Genomic DNA, 22797 nt, shown 5'->3' on the forward strand with positions numbered 1-22797 from the left:
GAGAATCTACTGGTACCTTGTTTCCCATGTAACAATAAGAAATATACTCAAAACCTGGATTAATCTTTTTAGTCACATAGCACTACTATTATTGTGAACACTACGGTATTAGGACATCGAAGACTCCACTGCATTTTGGAAGTGATCTGGATCCACACTTTATATAGGCTTTTAAGGATTACGTCAAAACTGCTTCACAGGTTCTCGCCAAATCTGTACCACCGATAGATATTAGGGCATGGAAGACTCCAGTGTATTTGGGAGGTGACCCGGATCCGGATTGGCCGATGTCAGAAATCTCTGTTTGCTCTTGTTTGCTGTGCTATTATCCTCAATATATGACTATTAATTTGATTAAAAATGGAAACCTGGTATTCTTTTGCCTACCTTCTAGTAACAGATGCATGACGTGGTGGTACTGTGGGGGAGGTGATGGGCTTGAGACCAGAAGATTCTCAGTTCAAATCCCCGCCTGTCTGGAAAAAGACTTGGACAAGGTTTTTAATCCTCTATTGCTCCCTGTGTGTAGTGAGCACCTTGTATGGCAGCACCCTGACATCGGGGTGAATGTGAGGCATAATTGTAAAGATGGAAAAGCACTATATAAATGCAGTCTATGTTCTGTACTGTTTCATCCTAACTCGAACCACCTCTGATCTCTATTTAAATATGAAGTTGCATCAGGAACAGCATCGAACATTAACCTTCATCAGATCAACATGTGGAGCTACATCGTATGTGATGTGAGCAAAAAATAGGATGACTCTATTGAATCATACAATAGTGTCGTGCAATGTGTGAACAGCAATTACCACTGTCGCTTCACAGCAAAATGCTCTCGGACTATCAACTGGCTGAATGTGTACTTCGTGTGACTGCAACATGAAGTTCAAGAATAATTTCCCCAAAAGACAATAATGTATAATTTCAGTTCATTTAAGCAGTTTTTTCAATGGGACCAGCTAGATGGCAATAACAACACTAGCCGTACCACAAACATAATTAGAATAAAATAATCATGCCAAAAAATGGGTATGAATGAAAAATTTAGTTCTGGCTTTACCGGCAGCTGAGGGACACAGTTAGTGTCAGATTGCTTCCATGTCTAAAGTTCAAAGATGGCGGACCATTAAAGAGTCAGACCCCAGCAGCTGGAGAAGACCTGTGTGCTGGCTTCAACACAGTAGGTGCCAAAAATTAGACTGTGACAAAAGTTCAATTATATGACTTGTATACAGAAAAAAAAAAAAAAAAAATCACATGTCCATTATGAAAAATAAAAATGTTTTTATATAGAACTTTCCAAGGAATCAAATCACTAAACAAAATAAGCTGCTATAATAAACGAATAAATGACAAAAAAAAAAAAAAAAAACGTACACTGCAACAACAATGCTCAAAAATCTCAAGGGGCTGAAAATACAGAATAAGTGTGACTTAAACTCCAGGATGACTTGAAAATGGGTTTTTCCTCTCCAAGAGGCATTTTCTAACAGGTGCAGCTCTGGAAAACTGACTATGGGAAGTCCAAATGTAGCCAATAAACCAGTATTGATAAGTATATCTGTCAATTATGTTTGTATATTTATATTTGCAAACAGTTTTTTTTGCTTTCTTTTTTTACTTTCACTTTTGATACTCTGTGCTTCTTACCCTGTGTGCTGCTATACAATGCTGCTGAAACCTCAATTTCCCTGAGGGAGTCTTCCCAAAGGATCAATAAAGTTCTATCTAATCTAAATATGGTAAATGGTTCAAGCATTTTAATTTTGATTAAAAAATGAAAATACTAAGCAGTATAAATACTGTGTGTGTGTGGAGTGGGGGGTATCAGTGACACACTGAGACTGCATGGCTGCAGCAGAACCCAATAGCACCATGTGTTCATTAATGGATGACAGATTTTGGAAAATCAAAAAAAAAAAAAATCAAACAATGGAAAATGAATGTTTTTTGGAATTTGTGTCACTATTTTGAATTATGAAATAAATCCCGCAATATCTGTTGTGTTGTTGCTACAGACAGTAAAAACGTGGATAAGGTACGGATTATCACCACATAGCACGGCTGGGTTAGTAGTATTAGTTGTAATACTGTAGTACATTATTAATAATCCTAGGTTCTGTCATAGCGACTGAAAGAGTTGGGGTGCCACTCTGCGGAAATGCCTTGTACCTCTCACCTCTACCACTTGGGACAGGAGTCACGCCCATTGGTAAAACCACAGAGACTGTGGACCAGATTCATCCCTACTGGACCCTGAAGCACACTGAGGACAAACAGTCTGGGCATCCAGAAACAGGATTTGGAATGAAAAACAGTGTGTCCAGTCATAGAATTAGAGGCGGGAGTCACAGGGCAGAGGTCTGAAGGCCACCTCCATGTTCTCCTCCATGATGATGTCAAAGCGACACATGAGAGGCCTGAAGGAAGAAAATACATTTGTTGGAGCATCAATCTAACATGGAGGTTTTCAAAGTCAAACTCAGAGTGAGAATGGAAAATATGCAGTACTTTGGATCCCAAGGATTCATTCATTTTCTATAACAACTTATTCCAGTTAAAGGTCACGGGGGGAGATGGAGCCCGTCACGGTGGCTGTGCTGCTTCCAGATCATCTCACATTAGAAGAGATCTTAGTTTAATTCAGTCAGATTTCTACCTGCTACATGTGGTAGAAAAAACATTCAGGAACATCCACTGAAGCCCATAACTCTTTGCTAGTTTGGGTGTCTTGGTGGCTTCCTTCACTTGTCTCCTTCCAGCATGGTCACTCAGTTTTGTGAGAACTGCCTACTTATTCAGATTCACTACACAGCACCATACTGTTTATATTTCTGAATGATTGCTATAAATGAAGCTTCTAAAAGTCAGTTGTGGTTGCCGTGCTGATGTCTGAACATACAAACTGACCAGTGATCAACAATCTCTCGTGCACAGCACTGACCTCTCAGGTCGGTCCAGCGGCGTGAAGCGAATTCGTAGAAGTCTGATTTTGTATCGCGGTCCGATAACGTTGCCGGTGTTTATCCGCACGGAGATCTTTTGAACATGTTGCAGGTCCTCATCAAACTGGGCCAGCAACCGCGTGGAGGTGTACTGCTCGAAGCGGAGGAGGTTACTGGGAGGAGATGAGAGGAGGAGGAGTCAACTTAAATGTTGCTTTTTGATGAGATAACAGGCGTGCAATGATTTTTGACATATCTAAGCATGCTGCGTAAGTAAACTAATGAAGCTTTTCTGGATGAAGAATCTTTCAAGGAACTAAATGAGACGAGTTGACCTGACTCAACCTGCTCGGATACCCTGACCTTTTATGACTGACAATCTTGACAGGTGTTTCTGACATATTGAACTCATAGGCTCACTTGTCTATTCGAGTCTCTGTGGAATTTCTGCCACTGTGCAGCCGGATGTAGACGACTCCCCAACGCAGGTACTGGTTCCAGGTCACCATGTCCACCCTGTAGCTCAGTTCTGCAAGAGAAGAAATGGCATTACGCTCGAAAGCACCTCACAAGTCTGCTGAAGGTTACCGACGCTCATATTTCCTGAAAACAAGCTGCTAAATCTTGCAGTATGGGGAAATAGATGATTTAAGCTGCAAAAGTTCATTTTATTAATTCTGTGTTCTTTCAAAAGAATGACACAGCAAAGGATCATACATGTTTGATGTAATGCATGACCAACACTAACTAGTTAATCATTTAGTTGATATGTCAGAAAGTAAAAAAACAACAAAACCTTTTGATATTCATTTTGTTCTTGAGAAAATATCAAAATGCTCCATCCAGTTTTCTATTGGTCTCATATCTAAAACCCACTTTATCTGATTTTAAATACATTTAAAACACAATAAAAAAATCTAAAAATTAAATTCACACTGCCTCAAAATTAACCAACCAATGTTTAAACAAAGTTAAAAGCTGCACAGGAGATGCTGGAGTAATGATCACCAGTCGTAAACTTCTTTGGCCATCTGATAGAGAACTGCTTCTCAAATTAGGACTGATAGATCTGTGGCTCGATGTGTTGCATCTGTGAAGATATTGTTCGTAAGACCGGTGTTGCCGACCGAACGGTCCCCATGGGTCCACCCTGCCTTCACTACGCATGCGTTTGAGACTGACTCTGAGTCTGACTCTCTACACCCAAAGCAATCAAAGGTAATAATGTGATTATTAACCATCAGATGACAAAGTAAAACCTCTTAAATCATTCTAAAGTCCGTTTTAAGCAGAAACAAGGCCGTTTTAAGCAGAAATGAGGCGATAATTGGTGAGTCGCTACTGACGTTCCAAAATAACGTAGGCACAGCAGCACGTCAGAATCAGACATGCTGCTCTGGTGTTCTGATCACTTCCCCCATCTTTTATGATGAAATAATGCTGAATTTATGTGGAAATGAAGCTTCAAATATCTGTCGCTGAGATAGATGATGACTGGAGTGCAGTTTTAAGCAGAAACAAGGTGATAATCAGTGAATTGCTGGTGACGCTTAGAAATGACGCATGCGCAGTGAAGGCAGGGCGGATCGATTTTTAGGGGGGACCGTTTGGTCGGCAACATTGGTTCTGGAAATACCAGAAACGAAGAGTGTAGTAGTCGAGGCCCAGGTGAAGGTTCACACAAAAAGGGGCAAAGAACACAGAATGTGCATATCATCAAAATAACTTCAACAACAGCAACTATTTCCAGTAACAGTATTATTCTGTATTGTACAGGTTGTTTAGGTACCTAAATTGTATTTAAACATAATACATTTTTGCAACAATCACAGCCTTGAAAAAATGTCCCGAGGACAACTCTGGAAATTTACAACCTAGGCTCTATTTTTAGATGTTTTGGAGATCATTTTTTCACTCGGAGGGGGAAGTTAATATAATCAGCCCATTATTTATTGAGAACATTAACACCATTGCAGCAAGCAGACGCTAACTGGCTAAATAATGTTATTAGACAGGGCAATTAGACCTCAGACTAAATTGATCCTTGTTGTCACTGAACAGGCAAAAATCTGAAAAGTGACCAGTTATGTGGACCCATGTGGAGCAATACATGCACAGATTTTCCTCGCTAAATTTAAATAAACTTTTTAACATTATCCATTGTATAGTTAGCTGCTTACCTTAGCCTAGCCATCCTCTGCTGTAGCTGTTGTCCACTAAGCCATAAGAAATCGATTGCTAAGGATAGGCTGGCCATTACAGAACAAGGCCCTGTTTACATTTTCAATAAATAAAGCACCAATGAAATTATTTTTTTGCCCCAAGTGAAAAGATGACACCCCCTGCCAAAGACATTGAAAAAAATAGAGCCTCTGCTGTAAATTATGGAATTCTCCTGAGTCCAAATCCGAGAATCAAGGCATTACAACACTGGAAAAGAAATCAATGAAAATGTTGAATCACATTTAGATCTGCACTGAAAATTATTCAGGTCTTCTCTGACCTAAGCACCATATCTCCACAGAATTCCATTAACATTCACCCTGCCTTTTTTGAGTTATTATGTACACATTCAGATTAACGGTGGTGATCACATAACCTCTATCCTGTCAGGGCTTATGAGATAATGTTAAAACCTTTAATATAAAAGGACAAGTTGGACTCACTTCTGTAGGGCAGAGTGGCCGTGGTGCTAAAGAACGCTTTGGTCTGTCCCAGTCTCAGAAGAGTATCTCTCCACTGGCTGACATCATAACCTGCAGGTGAAACAACACAGCTCCTCAGTTATACTTAAACTCGTGCATTTAGTGAAAAGAAGAAGAAAAAATGTGTGTGTGTATATATATATATATATATATATATATATATATATATATATATATATATATATATATCCTGCAATTTTAATGAATGTAACGAGCAGACAGCAGTTGATTCATGCTCTGCTGGCTTATATGAAATGTAATGTGAAGACGCCCAAGCTGAAAGAAATACAGCTATTTTACTGCTCCTCTGTTCTGTATAAAACCTGTGTAACCTCTTAATTTTGCTCTCTGAAGGGTTTATTTTTAAATAATCTCTTAATTTTGCTTTGTGAGTGACACCAGGATGATGCATTTCACTTAAAAATACACATGCCCCAGTGTTTCGCAACTGTATTCAAAAGGATTAGAACACTTGGTATCTCTCACGTTTTAATTTGTTTATGCCATTTCAAATACAAATAAATAAATCTAAATTTATCTTCCTTAAACTCAAACTGAAAGCAATGTTTACAACTTGATATAAATTAATTAAAAATGTAAAATACAGCTTCCTGATCCTCCTCTGGTATAGAGGAGGATTTTCTTAAGAAGACCTGAACGTTCAGCTACAATTTGACAGAAAGTACATTTGAGATGAAAGCCTAGATTTGATGTTTTGGTGAAATAAATTTTTGTGTTTCTTCATAACTGATGTAAATAAAGTCCAAGACATATTCAGTGAATTGGAAATGTTCATGTTTCCATCTCCTGATTTGTCTGAAGAAAACTGGCCATAAAACTGATTATTTACAACATTGCATGGCCTCTAGATTGGCAGACCGGGGTGGTGGTCCCTCTGTTTAAGAAGGGGGACCAGAGGGTGTGTTCCAACTACAGGGGGATCACACTCCTCAGCCTCCCCGGTAAGGTCTATTCCAGAGTACTGGAGAGGAGAATTTCACCGACAGGCGAACCTCGGATTCAAAGGAGCAGTGTGCTTTTTGTCCTGGTCGTGGCACACTGGACCAGCTCTACACCCTCTATCGGGTGCTCGAGGGTTCATGGGAGTTCACCCAACCAGTCCACATGTGTTTTGTGGATCTGGAAAAGGCGATCAACTGTGTCTCTCGAGGGACCCTGTTGGGGGTGCTCCGGGAGTACGGGGTCCAGGTTCCTTTGTTAAGGGCTATCCAGTCCCTGTACGACCACAGCAGGAGCTTGGTTCGCATTGCTGGTAGTAAGTCAAACCTGTTTCCAGTGCACGTTGGCCTCCGCCAGGGCTGCCTTTTGTCACCGGTTCTGTTCATTACCTTTATGGACAGAATTTCTAGGTGCAGTCTGGGTGTAGAGGGGGTCCGGTTTGGGAACCACAGAATCTCGTGTCTGCTGTTTGCGGATGATGTGGTTCTGTTGGCTTCTTCAAATCAGGACCTTCAGTGTGCACTGGAGCAGTTTGCAGTTGAGTGTGAAACGTCCAGGATGAAGATCAGCACCTCCAAATCCGAGGCCATGGTTCTCGACCGGAAAAAGGTGCTTTGCCCTCTTCAGGTCGGTGGAGTGTCTTTGCCTCAAGTGGAGGAATATAAGTATCTCAGGGTCTTGTTCATGAGAGAGGGACGGATGGAGTGTGAGATCGACAGACGGATCGGTGCAGCAACTGCAGTGATGCAGTCGCTGTATCGGACCGTCGTGGTGAAGAGACAGCTGAGCAGGTGGGCAAAGCTCTCGATTTACCAATTGATCTACGTTCCAACCCTCACCTATGGTCATGAGATTTGGCTCATGACCGAAAGAACAAGATCGCGAGTACAAGCGACTGAGATAAGTTTCCTCGCCAGGGTGGCTGGGTGCTCCCTTAGAGATAGGGTGAGGAGCGCGGAGTCGAGCCGCTGCTCCTCCACGTCGAAAGGAGCCAGCTGAGGTGGCTTGGGCATCTTTTTTGGATGTCCCCTGGACGCCTCGCTGGAGAGGTGTTCCGGGCACGTCCCATCGGGAGGAGGCCCCGGGGAAGACCCAAGACACGCTGGAGGGACTATGTCTCGCAGGTAGCTTGGGAATGCCTCGGGGTTCCCCCAGAGGAGCTGAGGGAGGTGTGTCAGGTGGCTTTGCTTGAGCTGCTGCCCCCGCGATCTGACCTCAGATGAAGTGGAAGAAAATGGATGGATGAGATACAATAATTTGGCCATATTGTACAGCCCTGCTGTCAACTGGCTGAAAACTTTGAATATTAATTTACATCTACATTTTAAAGAAATGCTTAAAGCGGCAGGGGGTTAAGAGGGCTGTAATTAGGGGTGTAGCTGAAGGTTTTTAACCATGCTAATGCTCCCCAGAAGCATTCACTCAAAAAAATCTGAAGAACCTAAATGACATGGTGAGATGCTGAAGAGCTTCGCTCGTTCATGTCTGTGACATATGCATATTACAAAATAATAACAAAAGGATCTGCTTTGCATTCACTGTCAAATATATTTTAATTGTATCGTTAAAGTTGATGCTTCCTCATTACAGGAGAGTATAGTGACTATAACTGTATAAACTGTAATGGTGTTAGGGAGGCACCCTCATTGGTCATTTTTAAAGTTCATTTAAAATCTTATGTTTTTGCTTTGGCTTTTGACACCAATGAGGCTTTGTTTGATCAAAAAAAATTATTATTACATTTTAGTGGTTCTTTTTTATTTTATTGTGTTTTAATTTGTGTTATGTTTGTGGTGTATAGCACCTTGTGTCAGCGCTGGCCGTTTTATGGTGCTTTTATAAATACAGTTGGTATGGTATTCAAAGAAAAACAACGCTGGACAGCAGATACTCAAACCATTAAAGAATTCTAAACTGAAGGACAAAAAAATCTGATCTGGGCATCCCTACAAAATGACTTTTATCAAATCATTGCTCGTAAAATATGACATTTTTACCAATAAAAATTACTCAAATGCAACAATGTGTGGAAAAAAAACAACAACAATTCATTGTCCTGCTCGGGGGGCTCATTGCTCAATGATATAAATCCTCATCAGAGAGGAGACATATTATTTGATTTTAAAGGTCCACTGAGATGTTAAAAATCAAATATAATTTGTCTTGTGAACATGATCTTCACTTTGTGGCAAAATTATATTTAAGATTGACAGAATGTGTCAGCGGTGCGGATCTGTAGTCGTATAAATGTAATGTGTCACCCTGCCTTATAGGTTTTACTGAGGTCCCATCAAATGTCACCAAAATGAGAAGAAACTAGAACATTATTCTTACATGAAGGAGAATGAGATAACTGGGCTCAGTATGTGCAGGTGAGAGGGTGTTGAGACCGTTTTTGGTGCCAGTACACTTTGGTAAATGTCAAAATGTTCAGATTCATTTGCTTACCAAGCACCGGGCAGGGGGCGGGCTTAAAGGCCTCACACTGCAGGCACCGGCCGTCCAGGAAGTCACTGTAGGTGGAGCAGGGGTACCCTGTGAGTCTGCAGGTTTGGTTGAGAGCGCACAGGAACAGGAACACAGAGCGCTGGTGGTCACAAACGAAGTACGACTTCCCTGTTGAGGAAAGATGTTACAGTGTGTGTGTGTGCGTGTGTGTGTGTGTATACACATGTATTCACCTGCAAAAATGGTTTTGGGACACCCAGGTTGGTCTGCTCCCCCGTTAGCATAATAGTCGATATGACCGTGAGCACCTTGCAGTCCAAAGGCTGCACACAGAAAACACACAGTAGAGTTGTTGGAAAGCCTCATAGACTGTCTTGACAGTCTGTAGCACACAGTCTAACCCTACGGTCAGATTAGTTACAAATAAGAGCAACAAGCAGTTGGCGTTCGTCGTTTGATGGGTGTGGCCAGCTTGTGGTGCATTGGCGTTAATGTGCACAGTGTTTATTAGAGATAGATTATAAAGGACGGGAAACCCAATACGGTCACTCTGAGCTGTTCATTCATGGGTGACAGAACTAAAGTTCGATTGATAGTCTTCAATACAACATGGTGGCACTAATGTACCGCTAGTTAGCTTGCTAACATCTCTGTAAGGTGTCCTGTAAATCACCTTGGAGGTATTATCTGCTTACAACAATAGGGTTTTTAGATTTAAAGGTGTTGATTTGTCACTAAAGTTTAGAAAATATAAGAGAAAAATGCCAAACATATTAGATTTGTACAGAAATATAGCTGTCTGGGAGTGTATTCCACCATCTTGAATGATTTTGTTTGAGCAACCAATCAACATACATCATGCTGGCTTCACTCAGACTGGCACTGCTCGTGTTGTGTCACTCAGTGTTGGCATAAAATAGATTTCTTATCTATTTTGACCTTGTATAGCTGGCAGCATAGTTGCCACTTTTCTGTAGTCGCTGGAAATTTTTAAAATTTTATTTAACCAGGTTAGTCCCACTGAGATTGAGATCTCTTTTGTAAGGGAGACCTGGGCAATTACAAAGTTTCCAAATCACCTAACCTGCATGCCTTTCAATGTGGGAGGAAACCGGAGCACCCAGAGGAAACCCACGCAAATATGGGGAGAACATGCAAACTCCACACAGAAAGGCCACAGGTAAGAATCGATCCCATGACCTTCTTGCTGTGAGGCACAGTGCTAACCACTGTGTCTTTGTGGGCATTCATCGTGCTGCCCATTCACTCTGATTGAAAATGAATGGCAGCTCATCGCCTTGCCTCTGTCACTTGCTGTTAATGTGACCAAGTGGTAAAGTACGTAGCGCAACAGCATTTGGGGTGTGTTCATCTCCACTTTTGCTTTTTATATGGCACATAAGCTGAGCACAAAGTAAAGCACAGAGTCGGGCTTAACATAAATTATACCAGTTAGATTGGGTTTATTTTACTTGTATTATTGCCTTTATAGGTTTATCGTGTCACATTGTTATTTCAATGGCACACTGAGATGAGAGGTGTTCTGGCCGTGACTTGAACATTTTAATACAGGTGTTCAAAAGCAGAGGTCACATGTTTAAAAATCCTTCACCGAAGACAACAATCAATTTTGTCAACAAAACTGATCAGTCACTCACAGTTCATGTCGGTGTGAAGCACATCCACGAACATAGCGTCTGTGGGGTCCAGTCGTTCATCTGGTGTGGCACTGGTGAACATGGGCCCTGCTGGGTCCAGACCTGAGAGATGGGAAGAAATAAAAAAAATGTCAAGCACAGCAATGTTAGCACAGTTTCTATCTCTCTCTCTCTCTCTGCCCCTCTTTTTTTTGTCATGCTCAACAGAAATGATTTTTATAAGAAAATTACATTCAAAAATTGGAAGCACATATTGAATTTCATCTAAAGCAAAGTTACAGCTTTGAATGTGAACTTGAATACCTGAATCCCTGAAAATCTACAACCCTTCTTTGTGGATGTTGTTTCACCTGTGATGCGGCCGATCCTCCCCTTTAGGTAGGCACCTACAAATCCGGCCAGGTGTGCTCCCAGACTGACACCAATCAGGTGCACTGAGCTCAGAGAAGCTCCTTCTTCCTGCAGAAACACCAATCAGAAGTCACCACGTGCTTTCAAGGTTCTGATAGAATTGTCTTCTGTTATTCCTCTACCATGTAGTGCACGTGCAACACGCAAAGTACTGATTCACCAAGTCAGATCACATACTGTGGTTACAATGTGCACCCTGCTCTACATGTAAACCCGCTTTGCATGTAAATGCACTACCACTTACGGTTACACTGTGTTCTCTACCTTACATGTTTTAACAAGCTGATACATACATACTGTTGACCCCGGCGTGGGTGATACTAAGATCTAGGTTTTCAATGACTTCCTGTACTTGGCCATCAGAAATGTATCTGTATGCAGTGAAAACCTCCAGAGACACTCACTTCTGTCAGCAGTGACATTCATGTCTCTGAGTCCTTTGACATTGAGAGACACCTGAGAAGAGCTTATGGAGACATTTCAGGAGCACGAAAGTCCAAGTCTGTAGGGTCCTGATTCCTCCTGTCTTACTGTATGGTTGTGAGACTTGGGCACTAACCGGTGATCCGGTGAGCATGTGCTGTGGTTCTGTGTGGCACCAACACATGCTCCCACAACTGACTTGACCACCTCGTCACATCATCATGGTGGAGAACAACAGAGAAAGACTAGAACATATGAAATCTCACCTCAATTCAATTTAGTCACCGTAAAGTCACCGTAAAGCTCTAAAAATGACCAAGGTCAGGACCTTAGCCAACCCATGAGCAAGCACATTGGCAACCGTGGCATAGTTTTTTGCTTACTGGAAGAAACCTCATGCAGACCAGACTCAGTTTGGTTTCCATCAGCTATTGTCATACTAACAACACAAATCAAGCACACCACAAGATTCTAGAACATGCAAAGACACAAATGTAGCTGCAACCATATACAGTCCAGTATTCACGATGAGATGGTTGGAACAGCAACTAGGAGGTGAAAATTGGAGTCCCAGTAGGTTCAGGTTTACCACATGTAACGTGGGAGGCTCTAGCTGAGATATGTCATATCTTCAGTTTGTGCCTCACCTGCATTGTCATGATGAAGCTGGTCAGATTGTGAGCTGCCTCCCGTGTGTAGGACACAGTGACGAAGTAGTTGAGGTTGGCCGCTCCTTTGTTCCAGTCTACCACGATGATGTTCATGTCCGCCTGCTCCGCCAGCAGGTGAACTATGTGGTCTATCCAGATCGGGGGCGCTCCGGTGGGTCGGTAGCCATGGATGACAAAGGTGGTGGGGAGGGAGAGGTTGAAGAATGGCTGGGTGGACAGGTGTTGGTGTTTGAGCTCACGGCCGCAGTTGAGGTTGGAGCGGGTGTAGAGGAGCAGCCGGACATACAGGCTGGTACCCATAAAGCAATGGGACAGATTGAGGTCTGTGAAGTTGTCACAGGATTCATCTGTCCTGGTGTCCTCCTGGCCTGAACATGACATTTAAGAGATTTAGTCTCCAAATAAAAGGTATCAGAGGGCTGATGCATACCCACACACCAAGATATAAAAGTACAAGTAGATATACAAATGTCGGCGATGGTGTTTTTAACTATGAATGATTTCATTAGGAAGTCATACATACCAATCAATCACAAAGATATGCTTCAGATCATCCATCTGAGCTTCTTGGTTTTTGAGATTTTTTTTTTAAAGGTGTCTTTTGAACCATGTTATTCTTTACCATGTTACTTTTTACCTTAAACAAAACTGCCCCAAAATCTAATCACCTCTTGATATCTATCTAATCTATATTTCCACTACATCTGAAGGAAATCTGTCCAGCTGTTTTTGAGTCATCTTGTCCATAGACACACTGACACTATAATAAAGACAACTGTGCTGAAATGATCAGTATTAACTTAAAATGAAAGAAGCAAAACGTTACTTATGGTGAGACCTGACACACTAAGGAACACAAACCAGTGTCACAAGATAATATGAAGAGTATTGAGGTGAGGTCAAAGGTCATTGAAGCATTTACGCACTAGACATGTTTTGAAGAAAGCCAAAGAGATAAGAGATGTTTCAGCAGAAGATCACAGAATCTTGAAAATTATTAGACTAGATGTTAGCCAAGTAATGACTGCAGGGTGTTGTTTCCACAAGCACATGTCTGTGTCTTTGGACAAGATTACTCAAAAATGGCTAGATGGAGGCAAAATTACAAAAATGTTAACTGTCCAAGTACTTATGGCCCTGTTTCAGATTTTTACCAAACACCTTTTACTGCAAATGATGGCACAAGTCTCTGAAAAAAACTGGTAATTTTAATAACAGCTGTGATATTCTGCTTTACTAAATCCTTCAGATAATCTACTGTAGGTCTAAGTCTTGGTTTCTGTTGCACCACCTGACCCAGTTCAGCCTCCGTCATCCTGGATCTGCACTCTCCACCGTTTCGCTGCTCACACAACAAACCAGGCTCAGCATCAAAGGTCAAGCAGGTGAAACCAAAGTTCAATGTGCCTGAACACGTAGTCCAGGATCCTGTTATGTGTCTGTATGTGTACTATTTGTTCTCTCTTTAGCTTGATGATGTGAAGATTAGTCTGGCCGCCAACAAGCTTTGAGTCTGGGTAAGGTGTCTTTATCCTGCATAGTATTCAGGCTTGCAACAAGTAGATGTTAACGCAAGTATTTCATGTTTTAGCTTTCATTGTGAACTTTAATTGTGACCTGCCTTTCAACAATCGCAATATGCAATTTTTGATATGAGAAGCAACAACATGGGGTTTTAGAACAAATACCACACCAAATATGAAGAACATCCACTGAGTGGTCAGTGAGATCTAACTCTGGACAGACAGATGGAAGGATGCACAAATATAACCACAATCACAGCATGAGATTGGATTTTATTTTTTAGACCTTCCAAAAGTATTTATAGGGGAGGTTGCTCAGTGGATAACTAGATTGCCTGCTAATATGTAGACCTGGGTTAGAATCCCGCTCATGCTAGCTGCCTGTGTCCTTGGATGAGACACTTAATCTTTATTTTCAAAGTCCACCCAGCTGTAAATGAGAAGCAGCGCTGACTGGGGAAGTAACCTGTGTTGCACTGGCGTCCCCTCCAGCTGGAATTGTGGACTCGCGTCCACTTCATGCTGCAGAATCCAAAGATAAGCACCAACAGGCTGCAGGACCTACGGTGCAACCGGAAAGTATTCACAGCGTTTCACTTTTTCCACATTTTGTTATGTTACAGCCTTATTCCAAAATGGCTGAAATTTATTTTTCCCCCTCAAAATTCAACACAGTACCCCACAACGACAATGTGATTTTTTGTTTAGATTTTTACAAATGTATATTAAAAAATACTACAAAATCACATGTACATAAGTATTCACAGCCTTTGCTCCATACTTTGTTGCTACACCTTTGGCAGCAATTACAGCCTCAAGTCTTCTTGATACCACTAGCTAGGGGTACCTATCTTTGGGCAGTATTACACTGTCAACTGTGGGACATCGTATGTAGACAGGTGTGTGCCTTTCCACATCATGTCCAGTTAACTGAATTTGCCCCAGGTGGACTCCAGGTAAGCTGTAGAAACATCTCAAGGATGATCAGTGGAAACAGGATGCACCTGAGCTCAATTTTGAGCTTCATGCCAAAGGCTGTGAATACTTAGGTACATGTGATTTCTCAGTTTTTATTTTTAATAAATTTGCAAAAAATTAAAACAAAACTTTTTTCATGTTGTCATTATGGGGTATTGTGAGTAGAATTATGAGGGGGGGGAAAATAATTTACTCCATTTTGGAATAATGCTGTAACATAACAAAATGTGGCAAAAGTGAAGTGCTGTGAATACTTTCCGGCTGTACTGTGTATAGTACTTAGTCCTTCTTCAAACATACTCCACATATACTGACGGCAGAAATGACCTTTTTGATCATGTGAACCAAATGGATCAACGGATTGAAAAATTGATCCCTTTTTTGGCCTTTGAACCATTCTACAAACAAATGCACACACGTGTGATTGTTATCCTTTTGAACTGCATTCAAGCCAATAAATCAATCAATCAATCCAAAATACCAAAATCATGAAATAGAACAAAACAATTCCTTCAGAAAAAGACAAATGTTTTCACGTGGTTCAAACACCAAATGAAACATTTGCTTCAGAAAATGGTTTCCTGTAAGTTATCATTCTCCATTATTCCCCATTTTAAAACAAAACTTTTAATGAAAAAGTGTTTCATAACTTTTTAAACAACTGAAACAGTAATTGAATAACTGCTTCAGGTTAAAGATTCACTGTGTTTCTGACTCCCTTCTGCTCAACGCTTTGAATGAATTGGACTTTTCCAGTCACCAGAGCGCCACATCTCTCAAAGTCACACCAAGTTTGTTGCAAATCTGGATGAGGTTTTGTGTCAGCGCTAAATGACTGTGACTAGTGGCGATCCAAAAACTACAGTGAGCACGTACAAGAGTGCAACGCTGTCCTCAATAGGATCAGACTGCTATTAAAAAAACACCTCATCCCATCGCCACCCGCCCTACCCTGAACACAAGAGGCAATTACAGCTGTCAATCACAGCAGGAGGGTGGAGCCAATGGGTCAAAATGGGTAGAGTCGGTTGACTGGATCCAGTCTCTCACAAATGACCCACATGACTGTACTGATGGATGGACGGTTAAGAAAATATTTGTTGGAGACCTTTTTTTTAATTCTGTGCCCCAACACTGGATTAAAAACAAGATTTTCCATTTAAACATGCTTTAAAACTCAAAGTGGATCAGGCAACTTTAACTGAACCGCACTGTCCAATGAACTGCTTCTGTCTGCGCGCGCGCACACACACACACACACACACACACACACACACACACACACACACACACACACACACACACACACACACACACACACACACACACACACACACACAGTATGTTAAAATCTGTAGACTTCTACAAGATTAATACTTCCCCAACAATAAGAAGTCAAGATCTTACTAACTTATTAAATTCAGGAATTTCTTTACCTCTGCAGAGCATGAAGAGTCCCGCCAGACACACGAGTCTGCAGGCCAGCATCCTGAAGACAGTCCGAGTGGTAAAGAAGGAATGAGAGAGTAAAAGAGACAGGGAGGAGGATCACTAAAGGGGGGTGGGGGTGGTGGTGGAGGAAACGTGTCCTGGCTTACAGTAAGGATAAGGGCCGGGGTGCGGGGGGTGGAGGGGCATTTGGACACACTGAGAAGATTAACAAGGAAATTTAATCAATGTACCAACAACAAATACAGCAGCTACTAATGTAAAACACTAGCGATCAAGTTCACAAAATAACCCACTGCTGGCACGTGTTCCATATCTGTGGTCGTAAATCGTTTGTGATGAAACAGTTGAATTAACACACTGGTCAACCTCTGTACATGTAGCTGACAAATATGATGTATTTAAAAAATAATCAAACTGTCTCACCTTGACAATTATTGTTCCTCATGAATATCTTCACAAAACTAAAAACTGATGTTCATCAGGAATGTGTTCTTGCCCTGATATTTTTTCAATGCTTGCATGGACTGGGTGTCGGGTAGGGTTGTGTAAAACACAGACATAGGTGTTTTTGTTGGTGAGGACAGGTTTACCCACCTTGACTTTGTGGTCGATGTTGTGATCTTTGCAGAATCAGTGGATTTCAGTACTTGAAAGGCTGATCAAGGAGTTGGAGTATCTGTTTTCAATGACTTCCTGGACTGAGCCATCAGAAATGTATCTGTATGCCGCAAAAGTGTTGAACTTGTAGCCATCAATTTATCTTGGCAGTGGCATTCATGTCTCTGGGTCCTCTGCCTTTAAGATCAGGAGAAGCCTAGGAAAAGTTTAGGGATGGGACGACTAGTTGTAATAGTCGACTATGACTAGCTAATATCCGACTAGCCGACTATTTTTTACTAGTCAACAAGTCGAAAGCCATTTATTAAGTTCACTTAACCCTTAAAAGAGTAGACCTGCATTAATGTAAAATGTATTCGCCATGGTACCCAACTAGTCGACTAATGATTTTCATTAGTTGTCCCAACCCTAGCTGTCAGAAGTAAGAAGCTGTCAGAGGTGTTTGGCAAATGCTGAATATCTTTGCAGGAGAAAGAAAAGCCAGGTCTTCAGGGTGCTCACTAACCAGGTGACCACTGGATGTCTTTGGTGCTTAGTCTCTTTGGAGGTTCATTCAGAATGACTTTATGTCAAATAAGCTCTTACTTAGAGAAACTCAGGTGAGGAATGTCACTTGAGCGAACATCCATTACATCGTTTTGTCCATCTTATGCCATTCTTTGTGCTTGACCCAGCACATAGGAGACTCAGTGTTGAGGACCCCAGCGGGTGGAGAAAGCCAAGGGGATGCCCACTAGTTGAAAGCCCACTATAGCTTTACCAGGTTGATGGCAAACAGATGGTTACTTTTGAGAGGTGGGAATGGATTACCTGTCTGCCTGGGTGGTTGGCATCCAGGACCCCGGATAGTTCTGCGGTGTGGTAGATGTGGCGTTGGGCAGTACCAGTGCATACTCTTATGCTTAACATCTTTACATGATGTTCCACCATTGTGAAGATTTATGGAAAACCATGAAGTGGTTTAGGAGAAGTTGCAAATAAAAAGTCAATACTACATTTGTAAGCAAATATTAAGGGTCCAAGCTCCACCCGGCCCACCGTAGATCCAGGCCTGACCCAAGCAGGGACCACAGAGAAGCCTAGTAAGACTCTCAGGCAAGATCGACATGAATTCTGGAGTATGTTAGAGCTCCGAAATTCATAAATATATACACTGCAGTGCCATCTAGTGGCACAGTTCCACCAAATTTAGTACGGCGAATCTAACAGAGGCCATCCATACACCTGCCAAATTCCATGCTCTTCGGTTATTTCATTAATGAGAAAACCCATCATAAATTAAATAGTTGTGCACAAGGTCCAACACAAAGTAAAAAACAGAGCAAAATACCTGAAAGTTTCCAATCCAGTTTTTCAGAGTCATGAAACAGAGAACCTTATGATGCCAATCTGACTTTTCTATATGAAAAATCCAGAGACAGGTTCACATTTTCCATATTTTGGAATTTTTCAAAAAGGTATCATGGCACAAATGGGTGTAGCCTATACTCGTGGAAAGAGCTCCCTCCACTGATTGCAACAGTATGACTGTTTTCTATGTGTGGCTGACGTATCACAAGTTATTACAAGTTATTTGTGTCAAAATATATTTATTATTAGCGCCACATAGCGGTTTTTATCAGGGATTTTCTGTATGTGTCTCGGCCATTCTGTGTTGTAGCTTTTGGCAAATTTCAAGCCATTTGGTAATCCCATTAATGAGAAAAACCCATCATTAATTAAATAGCATTACATATAGTGCCCTCCAAAATTGTTGGGCTGCTTGATATTTCACGCATTTTAGTTTGTTTATACCATTTCAAATACAAAAAGTAAATCAGGATTTTCAATATAATAATTTCTGAAATTATCTTCCTTAAACTCCATAGACTCAGAGCAAATCTCTACAACTTGATATAAATTAATTAAAAATATAAAAGCCAAGATGATGGGTTGCAAAAGTAATGGGCCACTTTGGTATAATACCTGTAAATAATCTGTTTTGCCATTTTTCTTCAGACAAGTCAGGATGGATACAGGAACATTTTCAAGTCACTGAATATGTCTTGAACTTTATTTACTTGTACATCAGTTATGAAGAAATGCAAGTAGTATGGCACTCTGCAGTAAATCTGTGTGGAGTAGACAGTTCTCATAAACTGAGTGACTGTGCAAGAAGGAGAGTGAGGAAAGCCACCAAGACACCCAGACAACCCAGAAAAAGTTTCAGGCTGCTGTGGCTGTGACTGGAGAAATTCTACATAGTGCATGTTTTGCATTTTGTATCCCGAGTTATACAGCTTCATGATGAAATGGTATAGAATTCAAATTCAAATGTATTAATTTATATAGCGCCAATTCACGATGAAATCGTCTCAAGGCGCTTCACACAACATATAGAGGAGGGTTTTATTAAAAAGAAGACCTGAAAGTTCAGCTACAATTTGCCAGAAGGTACACCTGAGATACAAGCCTAGATTTTGTGTTTTGGTGAAAGAAAATCCTTCTCTGTATCACGTCATCATGTGTGTCATAAGCTTCACCATAGGAACAAACAAGGGATTCCAGTATGAATATGAAACCACCTGGAAGGCGCTTTCTTATTGTTGTTGTTTTTTATACACTTTTAAAAAATAATAATTATTATTTTATTTATTGGTTTTAAAAAACATGATTTTGTAAAATGGGAGGGGGATCAAATATTTTAAATGAGGTGTACAATCATTTAGTTTCAGTGGTGTCAAAAGTACACACATTTGTTACTTAAGTAGAAGTATAGATACTGCAGTTTAAAAACACTTTGGTAAAAGTTGAAGTATCAACTTGACCTCTTTACTCAAGTAAAAGTGAAAAAGTATGTGCTCCAAAACCTACTTAAAATATAAAAGTATAAAGTAACCTTTGAAAAAAAAAAAAAAAAAGGTAGATGCCACTATATGAATTGAAAGCTTAATTTAAAAACTGATTCGTTCTACATGTGGCCCAAGACCCAAAATTACCCCCCAACACCACCTGCATGAAAATGTTTCAATTCTAGAAGCTCTGAAATGCAATCTGGAACTATTCCAGACAAACTGCAGTGAGTGCAGCATCCATTTAGTGAAGGAAAAAAAAAAAACAACTTTCCTTATTCAGATTCATTCCAGTAGTATTCTGCTCTTACTAGGATGCAGCAGTTTTCTAGTTTGGCAGAAAGTTCTGGAGAAAATCACTAAAGAAATTAACACATTGAAAATATGGTTTGACCGAAACAAACTGTCATTAAACTTAAATAAAACAGGGATGAAATGGAGGTGGAAGAGTCACTAGGTGTTCACAGGAAACACTTCTGTATATATACTCAACAAAAATATAAACGCAACACTTTTGGTTTTGCTCCCATTTTGTATGAGATGAACTCAAAGATCTAAAACTTTTTCTACATACACAATATCACCATTTCCCTCAAATATTGTTCACAAACCAGTTGAAATCTGTGATAGTGAGCACTTCTCCTTTGCTGAGATAATCCATCCCACCTCACAGGTGTGCCATACCAAGATGCTGATTAGACACCATGATTAGTGCACAGGTGTGCCTTAGACTGCCCACAATAAAAGGCCACTCTGAAAGGTGCAGTTTTGTTTTATTGGGGGGGGATACCAGTCAGTATCTGGTGTGACCACCATTTGCCTCATGCAGTGCAACACATCTCCTTCGCATCATCCGTGAAGAGAACACCTCTCCAACGTGCCAAATGCCAGCGAATGTGAGCATTTGCCCACTCAAGTCGGTTACGACGACAAACTGGAGTCAGGTCGAGACCCCGATGAGGACGACAAGCATGCAGATGAGCTTCCCTGAGACGGTTTCTGACAGTTTGTGCAGAAATTCTTTGGTTATGCAAACCGATTGTTTCAGCAGCTGTCCGAGTGGCTGGTCTCAGACGATCTTGGAGGTGAACATGCTGGATGTGGAGGTCCTGGGCTGGTGCGGTTACACGTGGTCTGCGGTTGTGAGGCTGGTTGGATGTACTGCCAAATTCTCTGAAACGACTTTGGAGACGGCTTATGGTAGAGACATGAACATTCAATACACGAGCAACATCTCTGGTTGACATTCCTGCTGTCAGCATGCCAATTGCACGCTCCCTCAAATCTTGCGACATCTGTGGCATTGTGCTGTGTGATAAAACTGCACCTTTCAGAGTGGCCTTTTATTGTGGGCAGTCTAAGGCACACCTGTGCACTAATCATGGTGTCTAATCAGCATCTTGATATGGCACACCTGTGAGGTGGGATGGATTATCTCAGCAAAGGAGAAGTGCTCACTATCACAGATTTAGACTGGTTTGTGAACAATATTTGAGAGAAATGGTGATATTGTGTATGTGGAAAAAGTTTTAGATCTTTGAGTTCATCTCATACAAAATGGGAGCAAAACCAAAAGTGTTGCGTTTATATTTTTGTTGAGTGTATGTATGTTCATTGTTAGTTGCTTTTATATTTTATTTTGTGTTTCTATTCAGGTTCTTTTTGTCTCTTTCTCTGAAATTGTATATAATAATCATTAGATTATTAATATATAAACAAAAATAAATTTAAGAAATATTCCAATTTGAAAACAAATGCACCCGAACGTGAAGACAGCTGGAACTGCTTCATGCTAACTTTTAACATTGAAAATGCCATAGACATGCTAACGCATTAGCGTCGCTCCCGTTTTAAGTTATAAAATACATCTATCAACTGTTTCAGAAGACCATAACAGGTCGGTTTAACATAGAAAAGGTAAATAATACTCACAGAAGTATGCTCTTTAGGGTTTTTGTGGGGGAAAATTAAGCGAAAGAAAGAAATAAACGAAACAATAGGTCGAAGCATTGCTTCAATCTGCGAACCACTGCTTCGATCGGTTCAAAATCCATTCCTTTATCTTCATTGATCCATGTTTCTGATATAGCAATTATGTTAAATATTTTTTAAAATTGACTTACATATTCTTTAATGTTGTTAAAGTTTGCTTACAGACTTCTGCTGTTGAAATGGATTATTGATCATTTGTTATCCGTTTTAATGATCCGATTAAACTGTTCATCTGTATAATAGCAACAACTGTCACTGATATTTGAGAAGAAATTATTGTCCGGGTCTATATCGTGCTCCAAGTCCAGTACATTGTGGTCTGTGTATTTAAATGTTCTCAGTTCTACTTTTCCATGATCAGCAATCCTGTGAGTTATATCCTTCTTGTCTCCAGATGTAGATGATGTAGTAGATGAATAGGTTCCTCTGGTCTGTGTCATGGTGTTGTGATGTGTTTGTGTCCTCATACCTTATTGGTTGTATTTGTCCAGTTCCTCGATGTTCCTGATTACCATAACCTTCTCTTGTTCTGGTGTTCCGTTCAGTTTGATGAATGTTTTGCAGTTGGATGTCCATGTCTGTTGAATTTTTCCCTGCTTTTTTAAGAAACGAGCTTTCCTGGCGATGTCTGCGTTTCTTTTGGTCAGATGTTCATTGATGAATACGTTTGTTCCTTTGAGTTTCCGTCCCTGTTTTAACAATGCCATTTTATGTTTTCTGTTGACAAACCTCATTATAACAGCTCGCTTGTCTCCATCCTCTCTCCTGGGCAGGGGGTGGCACGCTTCAATGTTATTACAGTCCATTTGAATACCTTTAGATTGCAGGAAGTCAGCCACCTGTTGTTCCACTGAGCTGGCCTCCTGCTCACTGGCCTCCCCTCCGCTGTCTTCTGACACCGCCCGTGCGTAGGATTGAGGTTTAATATGAATTCCTGTAATAATAACGTCGTTCATCCTTGTGTACTGTTCCAACTCCGCAACACGGTTCTCCAGGTACACCAGACGCCGGTCTTTCTCGGCATTCTGGATCCAGAGAGCCTTCACTTCTTCCACCAGCTCCATAAAGGATTTCTGCTGCATTTTAACAACAGAGATTTCCTCAGACAAAAAGTCCAGGGACTTCTTGATATCGTCTCCCTCCTCCGCCGTCATCCACCGGCGCTGAAGCCAAGAGTAA

The 22797-nt window shown here is 41.0% G+C and overlaps 1 protein-coding gene across 1 annotated transcript; it reads right to left on the minus strand.

Annotated features, from left to right (window-relative positions):
• Positions 1 to 1930: 1930 nt before the first annotated feature.
• lipib (lipase, member Ib) lies at positions 1931 to 16213 on the minus strand. Its single transcript, XM_034167977.1, has 10 exons — positions 16162 to 16213; positions 12201 to 12592; positions 11070 to 11178; positions 10720 to 10821; positions 9295 to 9384; positions 9062 to 9229; positions 5615 to 5704; positions 3369 to 3477; positions 2948 to 3121; positions 1931 to 2423 (listed from the first exon to the last, which is right to left on the minus strand). Exons 1-10 carry the CDS (start codon positions 16211 to 16213, stop codon positions 2339 to 2341), a joined length of 1371 nt encoding a protein of 456 aa, XP_034023868.1. The 3' UTR covers positions 1931 to 2338.
• Between the last annotated feature and the right edge of the window lie 6584 nt (positions 16214 to 22797).

Source organism: Thalassophryne amazonica, chromosome 1 (genome assembly GCF_902500255.1).
Source record: "Thalassophryne amazonica chromosome 1, fThaAma1.1, whole genome shotgun sequence".
Classification (NCBI taxonomy): Eukaryota; Metazoa; Chordata; class Actinopteri; order Batrachoidiformes; family Batrachoididae; genus Thalassophryne; species Thalassophryne amazonica.